The sequence below is a fragment of the Bubalus bubalis genome, chromosome 21, assembly GCF_019923935.1.
Source record: "Bubalus bubalis isolate 160015118507 breed Murrah chromosome 21, NDDB_SH_1, whole genome shotgun sequence".
NCBI classification, from domain to species: Eukaryota; Metazoa; Chordata; class Mammalia; order Artiodactyla; family Bovidae; genus Bubalus; species Bubalus bubalis.
The window spans coordinates 58,749,137-58,774,484 of NC_059177.1; the positions used below are offsets into that span (position 1 = coordinate 58,749,137).

The 25,348-nt window shown below is 48.9% G+C and overlaps 1 protein-coding gene across 3 annotated transcripts in view; it reads left to right on the forward strand.

The window, feature by feature from the left end:
• Positions 1 to 5,689: 5,689 nt before the first annotated feature.
• Positions 5,690 to 25,348, forward strand: part of ACAD9 (acyl-CoA dehydrogenase family member 9) — a 48,862-nt gene continuing 29,203 nt past the window's right edge. The window contains exons 1-2 of one of the 3 annotated variants that reach the window (XM_044934271.1): positions 5,690 to 5,925; positions 10,115 to 10,208. In XM_044934271.1, the coding sequence (XP_044790206.1) occupies positions 5,779 to 5,925; positions 10,115 to 10,208 (241 nt within the window). In that variant the 5' untranslated portion in view covers positions 5,690 to 5,778. The remainder of the gene's footprint in view (positions 5,926 to 10,114; positions 10,209 to 25,348) is intronic. The other 2 variants (XM_044934272.1, XM_006078862.3) reach the window with 2 other exon arrangements.

Consider the following 25,348-nt stretch of genomic DNA (forward strand, 5'->3'; position numbering starts at 1 on the left):
TACGGAAGGGATGCAGAGAACACAACTGATCACCTCTACCTGGGAGTCACAGTGTACCCTGTTGCTGCTGCTGCTGCTAAGTAGCTTCAGTCGTGTCCGACTCTGTGCGACCCCATAGATGGCAGCCCACCAGGCTCGAGCTTTAATGGTGAGCCAGGTTTATTCTTTATCAGCTCCTGCTGAAAGAGCATTGAAAGCTTTTTGAAACGCAGGGACTGACTTGGGGCCTGAGCTGCCTCTACCTCCCCAGCTCAGTGGGTGAACCATTAAGATGAATTTCGACACCCCCACCTACCCGCATCATGCTCCATTATCCGGTTTGCAGTCTCACAGTCTCTGACTTGAAGGATTACAAAAAAAATGTTGTTGATGTCAAAGAAATGTTAGCGCTGATGCCAGAAGCCTTTGCTAGAGCCCCCAGGGTTTTCTGGCCAGAGGCTGGCTGCAGCGCTTCCTGACAGTGAACCTGCCGGACCTCGTGGTGGGCTAGGGTTCCACTCCTGCAGGTGTTGGGGTGACGGACTGTGCTTCCCTAAGTAGGTTTCCTGGGAGTTATTTGTTCGAGTTGCAAGAGAAATAGGGTGCGGTAAATCCCTTTTGCAAGAACCGGCATTGCATCTTCTTCTAGGGCATTTCCCACGCATTAAAGATGCTGGCTTTGCCACCTGGCCATCTTCAGATAAGGTTTCAGACTCTGCTGGCTTATGTGCAAACAGGCAAGGCCCCGGTGAGTTAATCAAGTTATTCAGCTCTTACGTTACAGCAGTTGCTTTGCAAGTTCTGGTGGTTTCAACAGAGCGTTTGTGTTATTTTAACATGCTTTACATAGCATAATAGTGGGGGAGTACATGCTCGGTTGGATCTTAGGCTATTTGGACTTTTGAAACATAAGGAAAAATCAAAGGCGTGTTGTTTTTGTCATTGTTAATGCTGTTACTGTTTCAACTCTCCTGAGATTTTGAAAGATTGTTATCACTGTGACCAAGTTTAAACTGAAGAGCCTCTATTTTTCGATTTTCTTGTTGCTGTTCTTTAGTAGCTAAGTTGTGTCCAACTCTTTTGCGACCTCATGGACTGTAGCCCACCAGGCTCCTCTGTCCATGGGATTTCCCAGGCAAGAATACTGGAATGCCTTGCAGGTGGAGTCTTTACCTACTGAGCCACCTGCGAAGTCTAGACTTTTTTTTTAACCCCCTCTCCCAGGATTGCTAAACCCTGAAATTTACAGTGTGTGGAGTGGGAGGAACATTAAACATTAGCCACTAAATTTGCATAGGAATCCATGTTTGTGTTGATTTTATCATTTGATAGTATTGAAACTGAGATTCTGGAATAGGTCATGACTTGCCTGGTGGAGGAGGAAGGGGAGGATGGGGGCTGGTGAAGACATATCACCAGGCAGAGGGACTTAGACGAGTCAGTCCAAAATGCTCAGGCTGACGATCATGCGTAGGAAGGAGGGAGCAGAACGCCTAAGAACTGGGCACCTGAACGCCAAGGGCTGTGCTTGGCCCTCAGTGCAACTTGGACTCAGGGTGTGTCCCTCCCACATTGCTGGCAGAGGCGGAGAGGGAGAGCAAGGCGTGATGGGGCTTCCAACCTCCAGCAGAATGATTTCATCCGATTTCGGATCAGCCAATAACAGAAGTGAAAGAGGACAAAGCCAGAGATCTTCAAGTCTCACCAGCGTGTGCATGAGTGCTTGGCTTTTGCAACTCCATGGGCTGCAGCCCCAAAGCCTCCTCTGTGGCTGGCCTTCCTCTTTTGGAGGAAAAGACCAATGTTGGGGAAGCTAGGCTCCTCCTGCCTTGTCCTGCCAACCGGGGGCAGAGTCCTCTGCTTCCAGCCGGTGGAAGAGGAGGCAGCAGAGGATAACCACTCATGCTTCAATTCCGGCCTCTTAAAACCGGGGGGACATCATACGGATTCCAGACCACAGCCGGAGCTCGGGGTGTGTTGGCCCTGAGACTGCCCGGCCCTGGTGTCACTTTTGGGCCCTACTCAGTTCTGTGTGCCCAGAGCCACACGTCCTCCTGTCTGAGTCTGCCAGGCTGCTCTAACAAAGAACCACAGACTGAGGAGCTTAGATGATCAATCAGTTCATACTTGCGGGCACTAAAAGTCCAAGGTCACGGTGTGGGCAGGATTGGTTCCTCATGAGGGCTGAGATGCCAATCCAGGCCTTGCTCTCAGCTTCTGGGGTTGGCTGGCCCTCTTAGCCTTCCTTGGCTTGTAGAAGCATGATCTTGAGCTCCGTTTTCATCTCCACACACAACATCCCCCTGGGTACATGTCTGTGTCCACATTTCTCCTGCTTACAAGGGCACCGGTCGTGTTGGAGTAGGGACCCGCCCCAGCCCACTGTGACCTCTTCCTCACTTAGCTCCTTACACAGCTGCAGCGGAATGCCATAGGAAACCCTCTTTTCAGGGAAGGTCACCTTGTCAGGTCCTGGGGTTAGGATTTCGAGTACTGAATCTTGTGGGGTGGGGGGGACACAATTCAGCCAACAACACCTCATCACCTTTGTGGCTTTCAACAAGCCAGTGACTTCCATGTTCCCGTGATAAAGGGGCAGATGCACATCTGAAAGGGAAGGAAGTACCAGGGACGACATAATCTGTGAGACAAAGTACCCTCTGAAGGACACCTCTCTTCGTGCAGACTTTTGACGTCAGGACAGTGTGGCGTCAGCCAGCTTCTCTCTCAGCAGGAGATGGCACTGGAGATACCTGTGCACGACTCACCTGTGAGCCCATCACTAGGATGCTGAGGGCAGGAACCTTGACTAGACTCTCTTTTTCCCATGACTGCCTATTGCCTTTGCGGCCTTGGGACAGGAGACAAGGCCACCTCTTTCTCTCCTGCTCCGCGTTAGTAAATTTCTCCATGACCTTCCCACTGTGTGGCTTTCGTGCCGAGGAGGGAGGGAATAGTTTCCTACACAGACGATGTGCAGAGGTCCGGAGCCAAGCATCCTGGTGTGCTACGACCAACTCCATGGCCGCTCCGGCTTGTTTGGTGACACGCTGTGTATGGGAACCAGTCATGAGACGATCGTATGTCCATGGTGAGTGCTTTAAATACGAACCGTGGGAATTCTATGTCTAGAGCAAACCGTTTACAAACGACATCCTATTTCTCAAAGGCTGATACTCAAGTAGAAGATGGAATACTTGAGTGTGTGCCCAGTTTTTAATTTTTATATTATTACAAGAAAAACAATGATCAATTACTGTGATAGATGCCATCATATGGATTTAGCTAATCCTCATGAGAATCCTGTGAGGCCAGTGACATGATATTCATTTTTACAGATGGGGAAACTGAATTTAGACACTCAAAAGTAGGAGTGCTCCGGAACATTTCCCACCGTATGTGCTATTAGAGTACGTAGAAATTACGCCTTAATTTTTTTCTAATTTTTATTTTGGAAACTGAATTTCTCACTTGGTTAATTCAGGGAGGATCTGGCTAAATTACTGGATAACTTGATTGATTAGACTCCATCTTTTTTGGGGGGGCCCCAGTGTTCACCAGCTCAGAGTTAAAGGCCAGCAGCGTCCGTCTTTTGTTGTTTGCTCGTCTCACCTGTCGAGGTGGTTCACAGGCCGTCGTTACCAAGTGCCTCCTTGAGAAGCTGAGCGCTGACACTGGCGGATGCTGACCGCCATGAAGAACCCAAGTGACAAGGCTTCACGAGTTAAAGACAAAAACGGACGACACGTTGCAGAAGTCGCTGCAAGGACAGGCATTTGCAACCAAGGATGTTTCTGAACTCTTTTTTTCCCCTGATGGTATGTCACTGATAAGGGTAGAGTAGGGTAGTCAGTTTAGAAATCTCACTGGAGGATTAAAGACAGAGAATTTTAAGGGCGTTCGGGAGACTGTTACACGCTAATAACCACTCAAGAAAAGAATCCAGTAACCTAACAAAAATCTACATTCTACTTTGGAGGAAGATCCGGTGCATCCAAGTGCCAGGCACACTCAGGCCACACCCCCTGAGAGTTAAAACACAAGACAAAAGATACGGGATCTGAATCCTGTTCCATGAAGAGTGAGAGTTAACGTTCCTTTAAGAGTAGCATTTTTGCATTCAGCTGAGACAGAAATACAGGTGAAAGGGGAAAGAAACTAGATGAAGGGGGGCATTCTGCTGAGACCTGAGATGAATTGCCACATTTTAGACTATGTTACCACACTTTTGCTAATATAAATATGATTTATTTATAAAATAAATAGCTTCAGTAGCTGTGGCTCAGCAGTTGTGCCTTAGTGGCCCCTAGGCATGTGTGTGTGTGGGGGTCTTCCCCGAGCCAGTAATCTATTAACCCACGTCCTCTGCGTTGGCAGGAAGAGAACCACAAGACCACCAGGGAAGCCAGGACAGTCCCGGTTAGACCATGTAGACTCTAAGGAGGAACTAATGATGCTAAGCCTTGATGGCTGCCCAAGAACGAGGAGGAAGGTTGTCCTCCCTCGCCACTTTTTCTTAGGTGATGAAGATGCAGCCTCCTGTGTCTTGGGGCTGTGCTCCCTTGCCAGTCTGCTTGTGTCTCTCACACGTGTCCTATGCTAACAGACTCACTCTTTGCCTATCCCTTTGCCTCTCGTTGACTTCTTTCTGTGACCAGACTTCGTTCTGTGAACCCAAGCTTCGGTAAGTCCTGACACCAGTTGTGTGGTTTCATGACATGTGGTTTAAATGACAGTGGGTTAGAGTCCCTGCCGAGAATCAGTGTGGCTTCATCATCAAGTGTTGACCCAAACAAGTCCATCTTTTACTGGGCCGGGCACAGCACGTTCAGATGAAAGCACTTCTCCTTAGAGTTCTGATGGAGGCAGAAACCATTTCCAATATGAGGAAGGCCTTTAGGGCATTGCTGGGTGTGTGGGGGGCGCCCCTCCCCCCTGTCCTGTCCCTCGCCACCTTCAGGCTGGGGTTTTCCAGGGACATAGTAACTACAGGGTCTCGTCCAGGCTTCTTTCTGGTGCAACACCCCTTTCCTTTTCTCCATCTCCCAAATGTGTGACATACACGTAAGCTATGAAGCAAAACCAAAGGAATCTTCGTGAACAGACCATTGACTTAAAACAAGAACTGTAACCCGTATGCGCGCGCCCTTCAGAGATAACCAATATCGTGAATTTCCCCCACCACCGCTTTTAAAATGGTTTTAAACATTTCTATTTAAAACATTGTTTCATATTTATTTTTATGTTATTTATTTTTTGGCTCTGCTGAGCCTCTGTTGTTTCTTGAAAACCTTCTCTAGCTGGGGAGAGCAGGGGCTATTCTTCCCTGCGTGCCGGGCCTTCTCAGTGCAGCGGCTTCCCTTGTGGCGGAGCACTGGGTGCTGGGCTCAGGAGCTGTGCCTTAGTGGCCCCTAGGCATGTGTGTGTTGGGGGTGGATCTTCCCCGAGCCAGCGATCTATTAACCCACGTCCTCTGCGTTGGCAGGAAGAGAACCACGAGACCACCAGGGAAGCCCCTGTCCCCTACTCTGCAGCCTCACTAGGTCGCTGCAGACCCAGCTTGTGACCACGTTTGGCAAAGGCCGCGGGTGTTTGACTGCGGTGCCCCGCCCCCCGCCGCCGCCGTCCAATCCGCGAGCCGCCCGGGGCCGGAGCCGGAGGCCGCGCAGGCGCATTGGCGGCCGAGGCGGGGGTGGGGGCGGCGCGGGCGGATGGCGTCATCCGCTGCGCGAGGCCGGCCGGCCGTGATTGAGGCGGCGGGGAGGCGGCAGCAGCAGCAAGAGCGGCTTCGCGGGCAGCATGAGCGGCTGTGGGCTCTTCTTGTGCGCGGTGGCGGCGCGCTTCTGCCGCGCCCCAGCGGCCTTCACCGTGAGCCGGCGCCCGCTGCTCACCAGTCCGCCGAGCCGAGCTTTCGCCAAGGAGCTCTTCCTGGGCAAGATCCAGAAGGTGAGGCGGCGCCGGGGTCTCCCTGCCTTCTGCCGTTTTCGCGGACAGGCGAGTGGAGCCCGCTCCAGAGCTCCCACAGGCTGTCAGAAACGCACCTGAGGGCGGGCGTGCCGGCCCCCCGGCTCTGAGGAGCCGCGTGCTCCTGCCTCGGGAGACCCTGGCTGAGGTGGGCGCTGAGTGACCCTCCGCTCAGCGTCCCGGCCCCGAAGTGTGTGTGTGTGTGTGTGTGTGTGTGTGTGTGTGTGTGTGTGTGCATGTGCGCGCGCTACCCCCAGACGCTTGGCGTGCCCGCCCGGCCCTTCCACGGGTCGCAGGACCCGGGAGTGGTAGCCGCTTGGTTGCTGAGCACGCACCAGCCTCTTCCAGTCAGAAGACGTGGACTCGACCTCGGCTCTGTGACTTTGAGCCCCAGGTCTTTCAGCCTTAAAGCGGAGCACGCTGTATGCTCTGCCTTGCACACCGAGACAGAGTGTGTGTGTGTGTGTGTGTGTGTGTGTGTGTTGGGAAGCCCCAGTGAGATTGTATGTGCGTGCAAATGCTTTATTCATCTGCCGCACGTGGGGCAGATGTAAGAGACCGCAGACTGAGGAGTCAGGGCTGGCTGCAACACTGCGCTGTGAGCTTGGGCTGACCAGTCCTGTGAAGTCGCTCCCAGCTCTCATACAGGAAATAGTAAAAGCCGTCTTTGTCCCCTCCTACAGGTAGCCAGAAAACCAAAGAGAAATGTGTGTAAAGTGCTCTGAGCTTGGCTGCGATGTTGGCTGATTCTGTACTACTTTAGGGGTTATTCCTTGGTTTCTCTAGAGCGTTCTTTAAGGTTGTCAGGCATTACAGGCGCAGACACCCAGACTGGAATGGTTTGCCCTGCTAAAAAGTGCGAAGCTAGGCTGTTAAGAGTTAGGGAAGCCTTTTCCCCCGAACCTGGGGCTGTGTGGCGCTGTCCTGGAAACTCGTGTGTCCCAGCAGTGCAGGGAAGAAAGAACACGCGTGTTTTATGCTCCCTTTCTCCAAACCTTTAGCACCATCTCCCCCTTCGCTGTCACCTGCTGGCCTTGCTTCTTGTTTATGGAGAAAATGCACCCATTTAGGTAAGAAGTTCCGTCTCCACACTTACCTCCTTCCCACATGTGGCTGCATTCTCTGCATCACAGTGGCAGAACCATAGGCTCTTAGCAAAGGCCAGCTAGACCCCCAAGCCTTCTCAGCTGCTCAAGGGCATCGATCCCTCTTGGCTCTTTGACATCTAAACATTGGCCAGCGTTTCTGAGCAACTCGGCTGGAGTGGGAATTGTACAGGCTCAGTCTGTGTATAGTCTTCTCATCTCTAACCATTCGTCTGATGATCTAATTTAGTGTCATGCCATCTGTATCCTGAAGGTGCACATTTATTTCTCCAGGTGCGACTTCTCCCCTGAGCTCCAGTCTCTCTGTATATCTACCTTTCCAGTCAAAAGCTGCACTTGGGTGTTACTAGGCATCGCCTGTCTAGCCCATCCAAAACTGAGTTCCTGGTCTCTCCACCCGATCCTGCTTTTCCCTCTGGTCATCTTATGGAGATGGTGGTGACTTTGCCGTTGCACTTGTTCAGGTTGTAACCGAAAGTGAGGTCCGGCTGCTCACCTCTCAGAAGTCAGTAAAGAGGCCAGATGGATCTAAAGGAAAGCTTGCTTTATTTTGGATGCTGACAGCCAGGGTTGGAGGTGCGGGGCCCTGTCCAAAGGCTGACTCTCTTCCCCTGCCCCAACTGCAGGCAAGAGCTTTTATAGACTGAGGGAGGGGATTACGTACAGAAAGAGCACGGGCAGCTCCGACAGTCATCTTGAAATTGGTCATGGTGAACTGACCAGCATCTTCTTGATTGTTTTAAGTACAGTCAGTCTTCAGTTCCAGGGTCAGTTCCCATTTGCATGAGGCCAGTTCTCGAAATTATAGCAGCTTATGTCATGACTATAGTCAGCATGAAGTTAACTTCTTCCCCCAGGTGGAGGCTTCAGTATCTATAAGACAGCCCACAGGATATGGCTCAGAATATTATCTGTAGCCGTCGAGAAGGAACTAAAGGTCCTTGAATATGCTTAGCGACTACTTTATTATTATTTGGTCTCCTTTGACTGTATTCTCTTCTTTCTGCATTTTCTCACTTCTCTGACTGAACTTATTCTTTGGCTTCAGCATTTCCACAGACAAAAGGCAGCTGAGGATATGGTAGGGCAAGAGCAGAGGGTCCTGCTCCATTTCAGGGTCAGATCCCTGGGGGTGCCTCTTGTTCTCATAATCCACATGAGAATCTAATCTGACAGCTTCTCTACCTGCAGGTTCCATTTAGAATCTGACGGCTTTTCAGCACTTGCGCTGGTACTGCCCTGGTTCAGGCCGACACGATCTCTGTCAGCATTGCTGGGGTTTGAGCAGCAACATGGCAGCAGAGCTGCTTGGAATCTCAAACTGGAAGGAGACCTTCATGATCACGCCGTTGTCCCCCTGCCCTCAGAGTGTTCTGAGAATGCCCGCGGGTCTCCTGCGTGAACCCGTGGGAGGGATCTGGGTGACTCTTCTCCCCATTCACAGCCTCGGCCAGGAGCAGCTTGGCTTTCATCCGTGTTACATATGTGGTTTCTATACATGTAGAATAATTGGAAAAACCAGTTCCACTGGTTTCAAAAACTTGAAAATTGCAAATGGAATTGAACCCAGCACCCAGGAAGCAGCCCGTTCAGACTCTGAATATTCCCATCAGAGATTCGTTCTCACATACTCTGAGACCTCTCTCCTGGTGGGTTCTCTTTTGTTTGGAGTTTAGGCCCAACTGGGCCCACTCTGTTCTCTTTTCTCACTTGGCTGCTGACTGATTCCAGAATCTTCTTCCTCTAATGCAGCCATTGTAGCCAGCCCAGGTGAGCCCATGAGGCTGTGCAGGCCAGTGCAGTGGACTCAGCTTCTGTATTCAGCTAAAGAGCCAGCTTTGTTCTAAGTGGCTGCTGAGTGACCGCTCAGCCTGATTTCCTTCCAGACCCCCTGAGGGGTCGAAGGTGGCCTGGAGGCAGGGATTCCTTTTAAGTCAGCTCTCAGTTTTGGCGTGGAATCCACCCTTCACCTGTACGGGGGGCCCAAGTGGAGAACACAGACTTGAGAGCCTGTGGGCTGGAGGGAGGAGACAGGACTCCTCTCAAGAATTTTCTCCAGCCACCTGTTGAGAGGTGCTGTGAGGAGAGGCCGGGCTCCTGGGTGCAGCTTTGGGGCTGGGACGTCACTTTTCAGCAGGCGCTGGTCAAATCCAGAAAGTCAGGTCGTGCTGGCAGCTGAAGGGGAGGGCGGCGCCCAAAAGCCAGAGGGGCTGAGGTCTCAGTGGGATAATTTCAGGCGACACAGAGCGAAGGCCTCGGGAATCCAGGCTCAGGTGGAAGCCCTGGCCGCTCCCCAGTCAGTCACTGCGTGTTTAGGACACACCATCTCGACTGAGCCCCACAGCTGCCTTCTGAGGTGTCACCTGTAACGGGAGAAGCTGATGCCGAGCTCCAAAGCGTCAGAGTCAGGGCTGCGTTCAGGCTGATGTGGCTCCTCAGCGGGGCCTCCTCTGGTGGCCCTGCCCCCTGGCACGCTCAGCCCAGGCAGCAGGGGTCAGGGGTCATCGGATGGGAGGGGCAGGTCCTGGAGCAAGCAGCTGCGTGGCAGCCCGCCAAGAAGTCAGACCTTGCGACCACGGTACGTTTTTGTCAGCAGCAGCATTTTTAAGCTCAGGAAGTAACTAAGGTGACATCTCGTCCATGACCTCCCATGGTCCTCACAGAGACCACCCGCGTTTTCTGGATGAGAAAATGGCCCTGGGGACGGGTGAAGGGGTCCAACTAAGAACGCCCAGTTAGTAAGCTGCACAGCAGGGACCACGCTGGGGCTGGAACGTTAGCCCAGGCTCCCTGTTCCATAGGACAGTCCTCATCACTTCTTAGTAAGGAAAGCTGATCGGAATCGGGGTAATCTGGGTCAGGGAGGAGGCTGGGCCGAGGAGGTGGAGTCTGACACAGCTCTTGTGTCCCGAGCTCCTGAAGTTTGCTGCCCGGTTCCCTCGGCACGGAAGGCTCGGCCCGCCGATGGGGACGCTGGCGCGTCCTTTCCCTTCCCTGCCGACTGACATGACCGCTGTGGAAGGTCGCCCACAGTTACATTTTTACTGTGTGTTCCTCGTTTTCAGAAAGAAGCTTTCCCGTTTCCAGAGGTTAGCCGAGATGAACTTAATGAGATTAATCAGTTTCTGGGACCTGTAGAAAAATTCTTCACCGAAGAAGGTACGTAGGGTTCTTTTTATCTTTACAGCTTTCCATTTTCAGGGTGACGCTTCGGTATCTGTGTTTTTAAACAAATGCTTGTTTATGTCCTTCCGGCTGCGCTGGCTCTTTGTTGCTGCATGCAGGCTTTCCTGCGGTTGCGGAGCCCGGGGACTCCTCCCTGATTGCAGCGTACAGGCTCACTGCCGCGGCTTCTCTGCATTGTGGAGCACAGGCTCAGTAGCTGTGATGGTCCCAGGCCAGGGATCGAACTAGTGTGCCCTGCATCGCAGGGCAGATTCTTACCCACCAGAACACCAGGGAAGCCCTGAGAATGCTTTGATATTTAGTAGGTCGCACAGAGTCGGACACGACTGAAGCGACTTAGCAGCAGCAGTAGAAGCAGTGTACCTCACTCAGAAAAACGCTGCTATTGGCGTGTTTTGCTTAAAAGGTCGTTCCAACTGCTCTTTAATCATAAACTGTCTAGTTCATTGCTTCTGAATGTGTCTGTGGTGAAGGACCACTTTAGCATTTCCACACAGTTGCAGACTGACTGTAAAATACAATAAAAATGAGCAATTAGAAAAATGAAATAAAGAGCAAAGCAAAACGTGTGACATCCCAGCCCGTCAGTCACACGCTGGGCTGTGTGGCAGTGTCAGATTGCTGTGGGTGTTTCTGAAGGCTTCCTCGCGATTTCTGTGACTTAGCTTGTTAGGCAGCAGGGAGGATCGGGGGACCAGACCTCAGATTGGAGGCACCCGTGTGGACCGCAGGGCCCTCGGCCCTCGGCGGGGGCAGCGTCCTCTGCCTATGGGAGCCCCCAAGTGCTTGAGTGAGGATAGATTGACAGCAACATAATATACTTTTAAAGATCCTTTTCCCTCATAACTCGTTACAAAATACTGAGTATAGGCCCCGGATGAGTACCCCGGATGTGTGGTAGGTCGTTGGTTATTTCGTGTATAGTATGTATATGTTAGTCTCAACCTCCTCATTTATCTCTCCTCCCCCCTCTGGTAACCAAAGGATTGTTTCCTGTGTCTGTGAGTCGGCCTGCTCTGTCAGTGAGGTCTCTCTCTCTCTATTTTTTAATTGAAATATAGTTGATTTCAGTGTTGTGCCGGTCTCTGCTATACAGCGAAGTGACTCAGCTGTACACATACAGACGTTCTTTTAAAATATTTTTTCCATTATGATTTACCACGGGATAGTGACTGTCTCCCTGTGTTATACGTGAGGACCTTGTGGTTTATCCGTCCTGTATTTCCAGCTTACGTCCACTAACCCCAGCCTCCCACCCTCTGCCTCCCCCACCTCCCCCTCGGCAACCACGCCTCTGTCTCTGTATCCGAGATTCTGTTTCCCTTTCATAGATAGGTTCCTATGTGTCCTGTTTAGATTCCACGTGTAAGTGATAGCATGGTGTTTGTCTGTCACTCTCTGGCTGACTTAGTATGATAACCTAGTTGCGTTCATGTTGTAAATGGCATCGTTTCATTTTTTGTCGCTGAGTAGTATTCCATAGTGTGTGGGGGGGCCACACCTTCTTTATCCACTCATCTGTGGATGGATATTTAGGTTGTCTCAGCTGTTGTGAACAGTGCTGCTATGGAGATAGTGGTGCGTGTATCTTTTTGAATTATAGTTTTGTTGAGGTATATCCCCAGGTGTGGGATTTCTAGGTCCTATGGGAATTCTATCTTTAGTTTTCTGAGGAACCTCCATACCATTTCCCCTAGCGGCTACACCAATTTACATTCCCACCAACAGTGTAGGAGAGTTCCCTTTTCTCCACACCTTCTCCAGGATTTATTATTTGTAGACTATTTGATGAGGCCATTCTGCCCGGTGGGCTTCCCTGATGGCTCAGCGGGTAAAGAGTCTGCCTTCAACGCAGGAGACACAGGTTCAATCCCTGGATAGGAAAGATCCTCTGGAAAAGGAAATGGCAACCCGGTCCAGTGTTCTTGCTTGGAAAACCCCATGGACAGAGGAGCCTGGTGAGCTACAGTCCAAAGAGCTGCAAAGACTCAGACATGATTGAGCACAAGCACGCACACACATTCTGAGCACTGAGGTGGTACCTCGTTGTACTTTTGATTTGCATTTCTCTAGTAATTAGTGAGAAGGCAATGGCACCCCACTCCAGTACTCCTGCCTGGAAAATCCATGGACAGAGGAGCCTGGTAGGCTGCAGTCCATGGGGTCGCTAAGAGTTGGGAACGACGGAGCGACTTCACTTTCACTTTTCACTTTCATGCAATGGAGAAGGAAGTGGCAACCCACTCCAGTGTTCTTGCCTGGAGAATCCCAGGGACGGGGGAGCCTGGGGGGCTGCCGTCTATGGGGTCGCACAGAGCTGTACACGACTGAAGCGACGTAGCAGTAGTAATTAGTGATGTTGAGCGCTTTTAACCTGCCTCTTGGCCGTCGTATGCCTTCCCTGAAGAATGTCTGTTCAGGGCTTCTGCCCACCTTTCTTTTTTGGCAGTAGTAATAGAGTCCCTGTTTATTGGGGTAAAACAAGAGCATTTCCAAACTATGCATGAAAAATATGGTGGTGCTTCAGTCGCTCAGTCGTGTCCGGCTGTTGTAACACCATGGACTGCAGCCCGCCAGGCCCTTCTGTCCGTGGGATTCTCCAGGCAAGAACACTGGAGTGGGTTGCCATTTCCTTCTCCAGGGGATCTTCCTAACCCAGGGATCAAACCTGGGTCTTCTGCATTGCATTTACCAACTGAGCTATGAGAGAAGCCCCAAAGAAATGTAACAACAGAGGAAACTATGGTGGTCGTTTAAAACGGAATGATACAGCCTGAAAGTGAAAGTTGCTCAGCCGCGTCTGACTCTTTGCAACCCCATGGACTGTACAGTCCACGGGATTCTCCAGACCCGAATACTGGAGTGGGCAGCCTTTCCCTTCTCCAGGGGATCTTCCCGACCCAGGGATCGAACCCAGGTCTCCCGCATTGCAGGCGGATTCTTTACCAACTGAGCTGTCAGGGAAGCCCTAAGAAATGTATCACTTGCCAAGTTTACAACCGTCCATATTTTATCTCTTCTGTTTTAAATGCTTTCTAATACCCAAGATACATATTCTGTTACTACAGTCTAAGTTTTCATAATATTTTTAAGATAAGAGAATAAGTTGTTTGGGTTTCCTGCATTTTTTTGAAACAGGAGTATAATCACTTTACGGCACTGTGTTAGTCTCTGCTGCACAACGTGATGGACAGCCACAGGTGTGCACACAGCCCCTCCCTTCCGCCCCGCCCCGCCCCGCCCCTCCGGGTCATCAGAGCGCCGGCCGGCTGAGCCTCCTGAGCTGGTCAGCAGCTCCCACCAGCTGTTTTCCGTGCGGTGTGCGTGTCAGTCCTAACCTCCCGGTTCGTCTCACTGTCCTGTCCCCTCTCTGTCCGTGCGCCCGTTCTCCATGTCTTCATCTCTGCAGTACTTGGGTGCAGTCTCAAAAACGACAGAACAATCTTTGTTCGTTTCCAAGGCAAACCATTCAGTATCACAGTAATCCAAGTCTATGCCCCAACCAGTAACGCTGAAGAAGCTGAAGTTGAATGGTTCTATGAAGACCTAAAAGACCTTTTAGAACTAACACCCAAAAAAGATGTCCTTTTCATTATAGGGGACTGGAATGCCAAAGTAGGAAGTCAAGAAACACCTGGAGTAACAGGCAAATTTGGCCTTGGAATACAGAATGAAGCAGGGCAAAGACTAATAGAGTTTTGCCAAGAAAATGCAGTGGTCATAGCAAATACCCTCTTCCAACAACATAAGAGAAGACTCTATACATGGACATCACCAGACGTCAACACCGAAATCAGATTGATTATATTCTTTGCAGCCAAAGATGGAGAAGCTCTATACAGTCAACAAAAACAAGACCAGGAGCTGGCTGTGGCTCAGACCATGAACTCCTTATTGCCAAATTCAGACTGAAATTGAAGAAAGTAGGGAAAACCACTAGACCATTCAGGTATGACCTAAATCAAATCCCTTATGATTATACAGTGGAAGTGAGAAATAGATTTAAGGGCCTAGATCTGATAGAGTGCCTGATGAACTATGGACGGAGGTTCGTGACATTGTACAGGAGACAGGGATCAAGACCATCCCCATGGAGAAGAAATGCAAAAAAGCAAAATGGCTGTCTGGGGAGGCCTTACAAATAGCTGTGAAAAGAAGAGAAGTGAAAAGCAAAGGAGAAAAGGAAAGATATAAACATCTGAATGCAGAGTTCCAAAGAATAGCAAGAAGAGATAAGAAAGCCTTCTTCAGCGATCAATCAGAGAAATAGAGGCAAACAATAGAATGGGAAAGACTAGGGATCTCTTCAAGAAAATCAGAGATACCAAAGGAACATTTCATGCAAAGATGAGCTCGATAAAGGACAGAAATGGTATGGACCTAACAGAAGCAGAAGATATTAAGAAGAGGTGGCAAGAATACACAGAAGAACTGTACAAAAAAGATCTTCACGACCCAGATAATCACGATGGTGTGATCACTCACCTAGAGCCAGACATCCTGGAATGTGAAGTCAAGTGGGCCTTAGAAAGCATCACTACGAACAAAGCTAGTGGAGGTGATAGAATTCCAGTTGAGCTATTCCAAATCCTGAAGGATGATGCTGTGAAAGTGCTGCACTCAATATGCCAGCAAATTTGGAAAAACTCAACAGTGGCCACAGGACTGGAAAAGGTCAGTTTTCTTTCCAATCCCAAAGAAAGGCAATGCCAAAGAATTCTCCAACTACTGCACAATTGCACTCATCTCACACGCTAGTAAAGTAATGCTCAAAATTCTCCAAGCCAGGCTTCAGCAGTATGTGAACCGTGAACTTTCTGATGTTCAAGCTGGTTTTAGAAAAGGCAGAGGAACCAGAGATCAAATTGCCAACATCCGCTGGATCATGGAAAAAGCAAGAGAGTTCCAGAAAAGCATCTATTTCTGCTTTATTGACTATGCCAAAGCCTTTGACTGTGTGGATCACAATAAACTGTGGAAAATCGTGAAAGAGATGGGAATACCAGACCACCTGATCTGCCTCTTGAGAAATTTGTACGCACGTCAGGAAGCAACAGTTAGAACTGGACATGGAACCACAGACTCGTTCCAAATAGGAAAAGGAGTACGTCAAGGCTGTATATTGTCACCCTGTTTGTTTAACTTATATGCAGAGGACATCATGAGAAACGCTGGACTGGAACAAACAGAAGCTGGAATCAAGATTGCCGGGAGAAATATCAATAACCTCAGATATGCAGATAACACCACCCTTTTGGCAGAAAGTGAAGAGGAACTAAAAAGCCTCTTGATGAAAGTGAAAGTGGAGAGTGAAAAAGTTGGCTTAAAGCTCAACATTCAGAAAACGAAGATCATGGCGTCCGGTCCCATCACTTCATGGGAAATAGATGGGGAAACAGTGGAAACAGTGTCAGACTTTATTTTTCTGGGCTCCAAAATCACTTCAGGTGGTGACTGCAGCCATGAAATTCAAAGACACTTACTCCTTGGAAGGAAAGTTATGACCAACCTAGATATAGCATATTCAAAAGCAGAGACATTACTTTGCCAACAAAGGTCCGTCTAGTCAAGGCTATGGTTTTTCCTGTGGTCATGTATGGATGTGAGAGTTGGACTGTGAAGAAGGCTGAGCGCCGAAGAATTGATGCTTTTGAACTGTGGTGTTGGAGAAGACTCTTGAGAGTCCCTTGGACTGCAAGGAGATCCAACCAGTCCATTCTGAAGGAGATCAGCCCTGGGGTTTCTTTGGAAGGAATGATGCTAAAGCTGAAACTCCAATACTTTGGCCACCTCATGCGAAGAGTTGACTCATTGGAAAGACTCTGATGCTGGGAGGGATTGGGGGCAAGAAGAGAAGGGGACGACAGAGGATGAGATGGCTTGATGACATCACCGACTCGATGGACGTGAGTCTCAGTGAACTCTGGGAGATGGTGGTGGACAGGGAGGCCTGGCGTGCTGTGCTTCATGGGGTCGCAAAGAGTCGGACACGACTGAGCGACTGAACTGATGTGATCTGTACTGTTTTTCTAGATTCTGCTTATTAATCTATGCATTAAACCCGATGTTTGTTTTCCTCTTTCTGACTCACTTCACGCTGTATCACAGCCTCTCGATCCTGCCACGTCACCACGCATGACCCCGTTTTACTGCTTTCTGTGGCTGAGTAATATTCCGCTGCGTACATGTGGCACACCTTCTTTCTCCATTAATCCACGGATGCACATCCGGTGGCTCCCATGTCCTGGCTGTTGTACATAGTGCTGCAGTGAACACCAGGGCACGTGTGTCTTTTTGAATTAAGACTTTCTCAGTGTGTATGCCCACGAGTGGGATTGCTGGATCATATGGTATTACTGTTTAGTTGCTAAGGGCCCGCCATGCTGTTCAGAGTGGCTCTATCTATCTGTATTCCTACCAACACTGTACGTGGGTTCCTTTTTCTCCACGTCCTCTCCAGCTTTTATTTTTTTGTAGAGTTTTTGGTGGTGGCCGTTCTGCCTGCCGTGAAGGGGCACCTCATTGTGGTCTTGCGTTCTCTAGATTTCTGTAGATTTGCATCTCTCTAATAATTACTGATGTTGAGCACCTTTTCATGTGTTTCTTGGCTCTCTGTACGTTTTCTTTAGAGAAATGTCTACTTAGGTTGCTCATTGTTTTATTGGGCTGTTTGATTTTTTGATACTGAGCTGTGTGAATAGCTTGTATATTTTGGAGATTGATCCGTCAGTTGCTTTATTTGCAAATATTTTCTTCCATTCTAAGGATTGTCTTTTGGTTTTCTTTATGGTTTCCTTTGCTCTGCAGACACTTTCAAGTTTAACTAGATCCCATTTCTTTATTTTTGTTTTTATTACTCTAAGGAGTAGGTCAGAAAAAATCTAGCTGTGATTTATATCTAAGAGTGTTTTTCCTGTATTTTCCTAAAAGAGTTTTATAGTATGCAGTCTTACATTTAGGTTTTTAGTCCATTTGAGTTTATCTTTGTGTGTGGTGTTAGGAAGTGTCCTGGTTTCATTCTTTCACATGTAGCTGTCCACTTTTCCCGGCACCACTTATTGAAGAGGCCGTCTTTTCTCCATAGTATATATTCTTGCCTCCTTTGTCATAAATCAGGTGACCATAAGTGTGTGAGCTTTTCTCTGGACTTTCTATCCTACATTAATATATATTTTTGGTTTTGTGCCAGTACCATATTGTCTTGATTACTGTAACTTTGTAGTATAATCTGAGGTCTAGAAGCCTGGTTCCTCCACCTCCATTTTTCTTTCTTAAGAGTCCTTTAGCCATTCGGGGTCTTTTGCGTTTCCTTACAAATTGCAAAATTTATTGCTCTAATTCCGTGAAAAAAGCCATTGGTAGTTTGATAGAGTTTACACCGAATTTGCAGGTTGCTTTGGGTAGTGCACTCATTTTTGTAATATTGATTCTTCCAGCTCCACAGCATGTTGTGTCTCTCCATCTGCTTGTGTCATCCTTGATTTCTTTCCTGAGTGTCTCAAAGTTTTCTGAGTATAGATGTTTTGTCTCTTTAGGTGGGTTTTTGCATCTATATTCGTCAAAGATACTGGCCTGTAATTTTCTTTTCTTGGTGGTGATTTGTTATCTGGGTGATGGTGGCTTCGTAGAATGTCTCTGGAGTGGTCCCTCTTCAATCTCTAGAAGAGAGAGAAGAATTGGTACAAGTTCTTCTTTGCATGTTTGGCAGCAGAATTTACCTGTGAAGCCATCTGGTCCTGGACCTTGGTTTGTAGGAAATTTTTGTTTGTTTTTATAGATTTTATTTCAGTTTGGGTCATTGGTCTGTTCATATTATCTATTTTTTGATTTAGTTTCGATGTTTCTAGAAAGTTGTCCATTCTAGGTTGTCAGATTTGTGGGCATGTAATTGTCTGTAGCATTCTCTTAGTTTTTTTCCTTCCCTCTTATTTCTGCAGTGTCAGTTGAAATTTCTCATTTTTCATTTCTTATTGTGTTTGTTTGGATTTTCTCTCTTTTCTTCTTGATGAGCCTGACCAGAGGTTTCTCTATTTTGTGTAGCCTTTTAGAGAACCAGCTCTTGGTTTTATTGACTTTTCCCCTATTGTTTCTTTAGATTCTGCTTTATTTCCTCCCTGGTCTTTATTATTTTCTATCTTCTGCTGACTTTAGGTTTTTTTGGTTCTTCTTTTTCTAATTCTTTTAGGTTAGATTGTTTTTGGTTAGGTTGTTTACCTGAGACTTTCTTGTTTTGAGAGGAAGGCCTGTATTGCTATGAACTTTGCTCTAAGCACTGTTTTTGCTATATCCCATAGATTTTGTGTGGTTTTATTTCCCTTGTCGTTTGTCTCAGCTATTTTGTAATTTCCTTTATGATTTCCTCTTTGACCCATTTGTTTTCCAGTAGTGTGTTATTTGGTATCCATGTAATTGTTTTTCTTCGTTTCTTTTCCTTTGGTTGATTTCTAGTTTCATGTCATTGTGGTCAGAAAAGATGCTTGAAATAGTCTGTATGCTTTTGAACTGAGGGTGTCGAATTTGTGGGCATGTAACTGTCCTTAGCGTTTGTTTTGTGCCCTAGGATGTGGCCAGTTCTAGAGTGTTCCGTGTGTACTTGAACTCTGTTTTTCGGATGTAGTGTTTTTAAGTCGGACTCCCCTGCTGTGTTTAGGACCTCTGCTGCCTTACTGATGCTCTGTCTGGAAGGCCTGTCCCTTGGTTGAGTGAGGTGTTAAACTTTCCTGCAGTTATTGTAGTCCTCTCGATGTCTCCCTTTCTGTCTGTTAGTGTTTGCTTTAGATATTTGGGTGTTCCAAAGCGTGTGTGCTAAGTTGCTTCAGTGGTGTCCGACTTTGCAACCCCGTGGACGGTAGCCTTCCAGGCTCCTATGTCCTTGGGATTCTCTAGGCAAGAATAGCGGGGTGGGTTGCCCTTTCCTCCTCCGGGGGATCGTCCTGATCTAGGCCTGAACCCGTGTCTTGCGTCTCCTGCGTGTGCAGGCGGCTTCTTCAGCGCTGGAGCCACCTGGGAGGCCAGCTGTGCCGGGAGGCACGCACGTGTTGGTGAGCGTGCGGGTCTGTCCTCACTGTCTGCGGCCCTTCAGCCTCCCTACCGTGTGCTTCACAGCCCATTACGCCTGAGCGCTGCAGCCCGTTTTGGTCATTTCCGTTCACGTGAAATACCTTTCCATCCCTCATCTTCTTGCTTTGGGTTGTCATTTTTTGCTGGGTTTCCTCAGCAGACGCTGGCCAAGCGTCTTACAGGGGACGCCTCCGCTGCCCCAGCCTCCTGGAGCCGTGGCCGCCACCGCCCGCGCTGTCCAGGAAGTGCTGCTGCCGGGCTGTCTGTTGCAGCGCCTCCGTGTCCAGGCCGGCGGCCCGCTCACTGAGGCCTGCGGCGGCCCTTCTCGCCCCTGTGCTGGCCCAGCCTCTCCGCTTCCTTTGGGGCACTGAGTGCAGAGCATCCAGCTCGCTCTTGCTGGTGACAGTGAGACCAGCGTCACTTCCAGGCCCCAAGTCACGAGGGCGTCAGCTGCTGTGGCTTCACTCACCAGCCTCTCGGCTTGCTCCTCCTCCATGTCTGTCCTGAATTTATCTTCAAACATGGCCATGGCTGTCAAGGAGCCGGAGCCCAAGGTGACATAAGGCAATCGACGGCTGACCATGAGAACAGACGCTGTAGAGGTGAGGTCCAGTGCCTCTCCTTCCCCCAGAGCCAGGGCTGCCCCAGTGTAACCTTGCTGCCCGGAAAGCATCTGTCTGCGGCCACCTCTGACCGGCCGTCACAGCTCTGGGAAGGCAGCCCATGCGAAGGGAGTGGAGCTCCAGGTTGGAGGCCCCGGGGTCTAGCCCCGGCTGATCCAGGGTATTCGAAGCGGGGACGGCGTCGGTGAGGATCAGGGTACAATAGCTTCAATTAGATATTAATTAGAGATATAAAGAGTAATAGAATGAGGATAGCTCAGCAGGAAAATTCAGAGGAGAAAAGAGGCTGAGTAGCTTGGTTTACGCGGGAGACCAATAAAACTTCAAGACAAGAAGTTTGCACCACTTACGTAGGCCGCAGGCGTCCTTCCTTTCTCCCGAAGGAGAGGAGACACTGAGGCCTCCCCGGTCGGATCTTAGAAGCCCAGGCATAATTAGTAAGCATGGTAGGCTCTGCGCTCCAGATGGAGACTCAGCCAGAGGTTGAGAGAGAGAGAGACATGGGGAGACCAGTATTTCAAGGAACTGATCCCAATTCTTTATTTTCCAGAGTCTGTTTTTATACACTGAGATGTTATACAAAAGTCACGCGGGGACAGCAGTCCTGACTTTTATTAAAGTCAGGTGCTTCATACAAATGTATACAGAGGTCTTAGGGGTGTTACATCATCTTCTGGCCAGGGGGCCTGCTGACAATTTATGACCCTCTCCTTGTGACAGCGGTCAGTCAACACTTACTTCTCCAGGGGTGATTATTCTTAAAACAGACGCCACCCAAATAAAGTTACATTCCTATAGGGTGAGGGTGTAGTGGGTTTTAGTTAAGGAAAGAATTTACTTAGCCTAAGGTCTAACGTGATTAATATCAAAGGTTAATACTTATTTCTTCTATATATTCATTAATGTGTGTAAGGGCAGGGGATGTGGGGACTTAGCAACAAACATTGGCTCAACAAATGAAAAACCCTTCACCAATACAGTTTCTAATCAGCCCACTATACTTATACTAATGGTTTTCTAACTTTTCTAAGGAACCTGTTTTTAGAAGGTTTAAAGCATCTCGTGCCTCTCACGGCTGGGAGGCTGTGAGCAATCACATGTGGCCGGACAAGCCTGTCAGGCAGGCTAGAGAACCTTCAGAGGAGTTTGTAGGTTAAAACACTCTTGTCACGCCCAGGAGTTTTTATTAACTGGAGCTCTAGGTTAACTCCTTCTCCGAAAGAGGTGGTGGGGGACAGCCCCCCGTAAAGTCAGAGGTGTAGGTGAGAGCACAGAGTAGTAAAGTAGGCAGGCTCTGGTTATGGGGGTAGATGCTCGAGGATTTCCAGGGGGACTCCTGAGGCTCGATCCCGCCTTTGCGTACGTCAAGCCTCCTTCCTCGTGACGCTTGCCACGGGCGGAGGCCCTCCCGCCGGCCCCCGCAGGAGGCAATGAGCTAGGCCGTCGTGTCTGTGCCCACAGCTGTCCCAGGACCACCGCAGTAGCTGTTAGGGGATAGGAAGTGTATTTTTGACACTTCTTGTCAACAGCAATCATCCCTTTAATCACCCTTGTATTTCCTGCAAAAACCATGCCATCCTTATAGACCACCCCCGCAGTGGTTGTCCCGGTTTTCCAGGCTGTTGGAAGCTTGTCCTTTATCTTTGCAAAATTGACTTCTAAGATGGCCTTTCTGTGGCACTTAGCGAAAGAGAAACTCCGACCGACGGCTCATGCCCTCCACCCTCTGCCTTTCAGTCTGGGTGTATCCTTTGCCCTGTGGTGGGTCTCTTGTTGGCAGCATATTGCAGGCTTTTGTTTCTATGCAGTCTGCCACTCTGTATCTTGAGAATGAGGCATCCAGTCCAGTAAGGTAATTATTGATACATATGTATCTATTGCCCTTCAGACCTTATTCTGCAGTTGATTCTTTGTCTCTCTCTCTTCTCCTGGTGCGGTGATTCCCTTTTATCTTTTATCTTAGCTTGCGTTCCTTCTTTTGTGTTTGTGACTCTGTTGCGTGTTTTGCTCTGTGGTTGCCATTTGTCTACTGTTAGCCCCTTCCTTCCTCTGCTTGCTTTAGACCGATAGCCATATAGATTCAAACACGTTCTTAAAAAAGTGCATTTTCTTACTTTCCTTCCTCACATTTTAAGATTTGGAATGTCCGTTGTTACATCTCCGTGTTTCTCCTTTTGCTGTTCCTTGTGTTTATCGTTGCTTTCACAAAGAGGTGTTTTTTATCCGTATACTGGCTGACTTAAATGGCTTCTTTTCCTTCTGTGATCTCCGCCTTCCTGTTTCTTCCTGCTGCTTTTCTATCTAGAGAAGGCCTTTTAATACCTCTTGTAGGATGGTTTAGTATTGCTGTATTCATTTGGTGTCTGCTTGTCTAAGAAAGTCTTTATTTCTCCTACTCCAGATGATAATCCTGCTGGATAGATGATTCTAGGCTGCAGGTTTTTCTCTTATGAGGCTTTGCGTCTGTCTTGCCACTCCTTTCTTGCCTGCTGATAGTTCCCTTGTAAAGACCTATTTTTCTCTTTCTACTTTTAGAATCCTCCCTTATCTTTCACTTGGGTCACTTTTATTATGTCTTGGTGCAGGTTTGTTTGGGTTTATCTTCCTATGCCTGGATACATGTTTCCTTCTTTAGCTTTCGGAAATTTTCAGCCATAATTTCTTCAGATACATTTCAATCCCCTTTTCTCTCTCTCCTCCTTTTGGAGTCCCTGTTATGCATAGATTGGCCCACTGTTTATTATACAGTAGGTCTCTTACGTTGCTTTTTTTCCCCATTTGACTTTCTGTCTGCTGTTTTGATTGGGTAGCTTCCGCTAGCCTGTCTTCCAGGTCACTTACTGTTTATAATGCGTTATTCATTCTGCTGCGTATTGCCCTGACCTCAGTTTCTGTCTCAGTAAATGCATTTTCTAATTTTTCTTGGCTCCTCCTTATAGATCCTAGCTCCTTTCTACACTAATCTGCTTATCTGTCTAGTCTTTTGTAATTCCGTCAGTAGCCTCCTTATCTCCTTTTCTGAAATCAGTGTCTGTTAGACTGAAGAGGTCTGTTCTCTTGTTCCTGCAGGGGATTTTCTTGGTTTTCTACCTGAGAGTGGCTCCTTTCCTTCTTCGTTTTGCTCATATTTCTCCTGGTCTGTGAGTTCAGGAGGAACAGTTAACCTACTGTAGTCTTGGAGGGAGTGTCCCTGGGTAGCATGTGTGGGTTTAATGTCTTTGGGTGTGAGGGCTGTTTTTGGTGTGGATGCTGGCCGCCTTTTGCTTGGCGTGTGCTGGCTGCTACCTCTTGGACGGGGTGTGCAGGTTCCCAGGAACACGGCTCCCAGCCGTGGGGCCCTGCCCCACTGTGGCGGCGGGTCACGCGCCCTCGCTGTGCGCTCCTGGGCAGCGGGCGCAGGGGTTGGCACTGGGCTGTGGGGCCCTTGGGTGCAGCAGCAGGCCACGCACTTGCCTGGGGGCGTTGGCCCAGGACCCTGGGCAGTGGCAGGCCGTGCAGGCTCACAGACGGTGGGGTGGTGACCTGCACCCGCTCCCAGGACCCTCGGCGGGGGCAGCCCTAGAGTCTACGATGGCAGCCTGCGCCTGCCCCTGGAGCCCAGGTGGGTGGCACCCTGCCACCGGAGAATGTAGACAGCCGTGACAGCCCACTCCCCATCAGTGCCTCGCCTCTCTGGCGGGCCCAGGCTTCCTCCCAGAGCCCCTCGGTTGTGGCAAGCACACCCTAGCATCTCAGGCTGGCTTCCCACAGCAACCACAGTGCTGCCCCCAGGCTTGACCTCCCGAGCCTCAGTACCCAGCCCCAACCCACCCCAGCCGTGCTCTTTGAGACACTGTTGAGAAAATGAGAAGTCAAACCACAGACTAGAAGCAGAATTTTATAAAACATATGTCAGTTAAAGGTCTTAACTCTAGTACATAAATCTAGTACTTAAGTCTAGTTCCTAAAACTCAGTAAGAAAACCCAGTTCCGCAGAAATGCATCAAACAGTTGAAAGAAACTTCACCAACAAAAGATGTACAGTTGGCAAGATAAGCACACGAGAAAATGCCCAGCGTGTCCTCAGCCATCGAGGAAAGGGGGGCGTAGCCACAGTGAGACGTGGGAGCACTCTCACTGCTGTGCTGGACTCGGAAAGGCCGCCCGTACCCAGTGCTGGTGGAAACGTGGGCGACGGGCCCCAGCGGGCCGTACCCAGTGGTGGCGGAAACGTGGGCGATGGGCCCCAGCGGGCTGTGAGGTGGCGACCACTTTGGAAAACAGCCTGGCACTTCCTTAGCGTTTGGCATGAACCTGCCATGATTCAGGCACTGCCCTCCTAGATATTTCCCCAGGAGAAATGTAAACTCATGTCTGCACTAGACTTACAGAAAAATGTTCACAGCACCCTTTTTTGACAGCTAAGCTCTGGATACCTTGTTCAGCTGCTGGGTCATGTCTGACTCTTTGCGGCCCCGTGGACTGAAGCGCCAGGCTCCTCTGTCCTCCACCATCTCCCAAAGTGTGCTTAAACTCACATCCATTGAGTTGATGATGCCATCCAACCATCTCATCCTCTGTCACCCCCTTCTCCTCCTGCCCTCAGTCTTTGCCAACATCAAGGTCTTTTCCAGGGAGTTGTCTCTTGGCATCAAAGTACTGGAGCCTCAGTTTGAGCATCAATCCTTCCAGTGACTATTCAGGGTTGATGTCCTTTAGGATTGACTGGTTTGATCTCCTTAACAGTACAAGGGACTCTCAAGAGTCTTCTCCAGCACCACAATTTGTAAGTATCAGTTCTTTGGCACTCAGCTTTCTTTATGGTCCAGTTCTCATATCTGTACATGACTACTGGAAAAACCATAGCTTTGACTATATGGACCTTTGTTGACAAAGTAATGTCTCTGCTTTTTAATACACTTCCTAGGTTTGTCATAGCTTTCTTTCCAAGAGGGACCATCTTTTAATTTTGTGGCTGTGGTCACCATCCACAGTGATTTTGGAGCCCAAGAAAATAAAATCTGTCACTGTTTCCACTTTTTCTCCTTTTATTAATGTTTGCCATGAAGTGATGGGACCGGATGCCATGATCTTAGTTAGTTTTTTGAATGCTGAATTTTAAGCCAGCTTTTTCACGCTCCTCTTTCACCCTCATTAAGAGGCTCTTTGGTTCTTCATTTTCTGCCATTTGAGGGGTATCCTCTGCATATCTGAGGTTTTTGGTATCTCTCCCAGCAATCTTGATTCCAGCTTGTGATTCATTCAGCCTGGCATTTCATATGATGTACTCCGCATAAAAGTTAAATAATCAGGGTGACAATATACAGACTTGTACTCCTTCCCAAATTTTGAATTGGTCCATTGTTCCGTGTCCGATTCTGTTAATAGATGCTGCTGCTTCTTGTCGTTTAGTCGCTAAGTCGTGGCGACTCTGTGACCCCTTGGACGCCA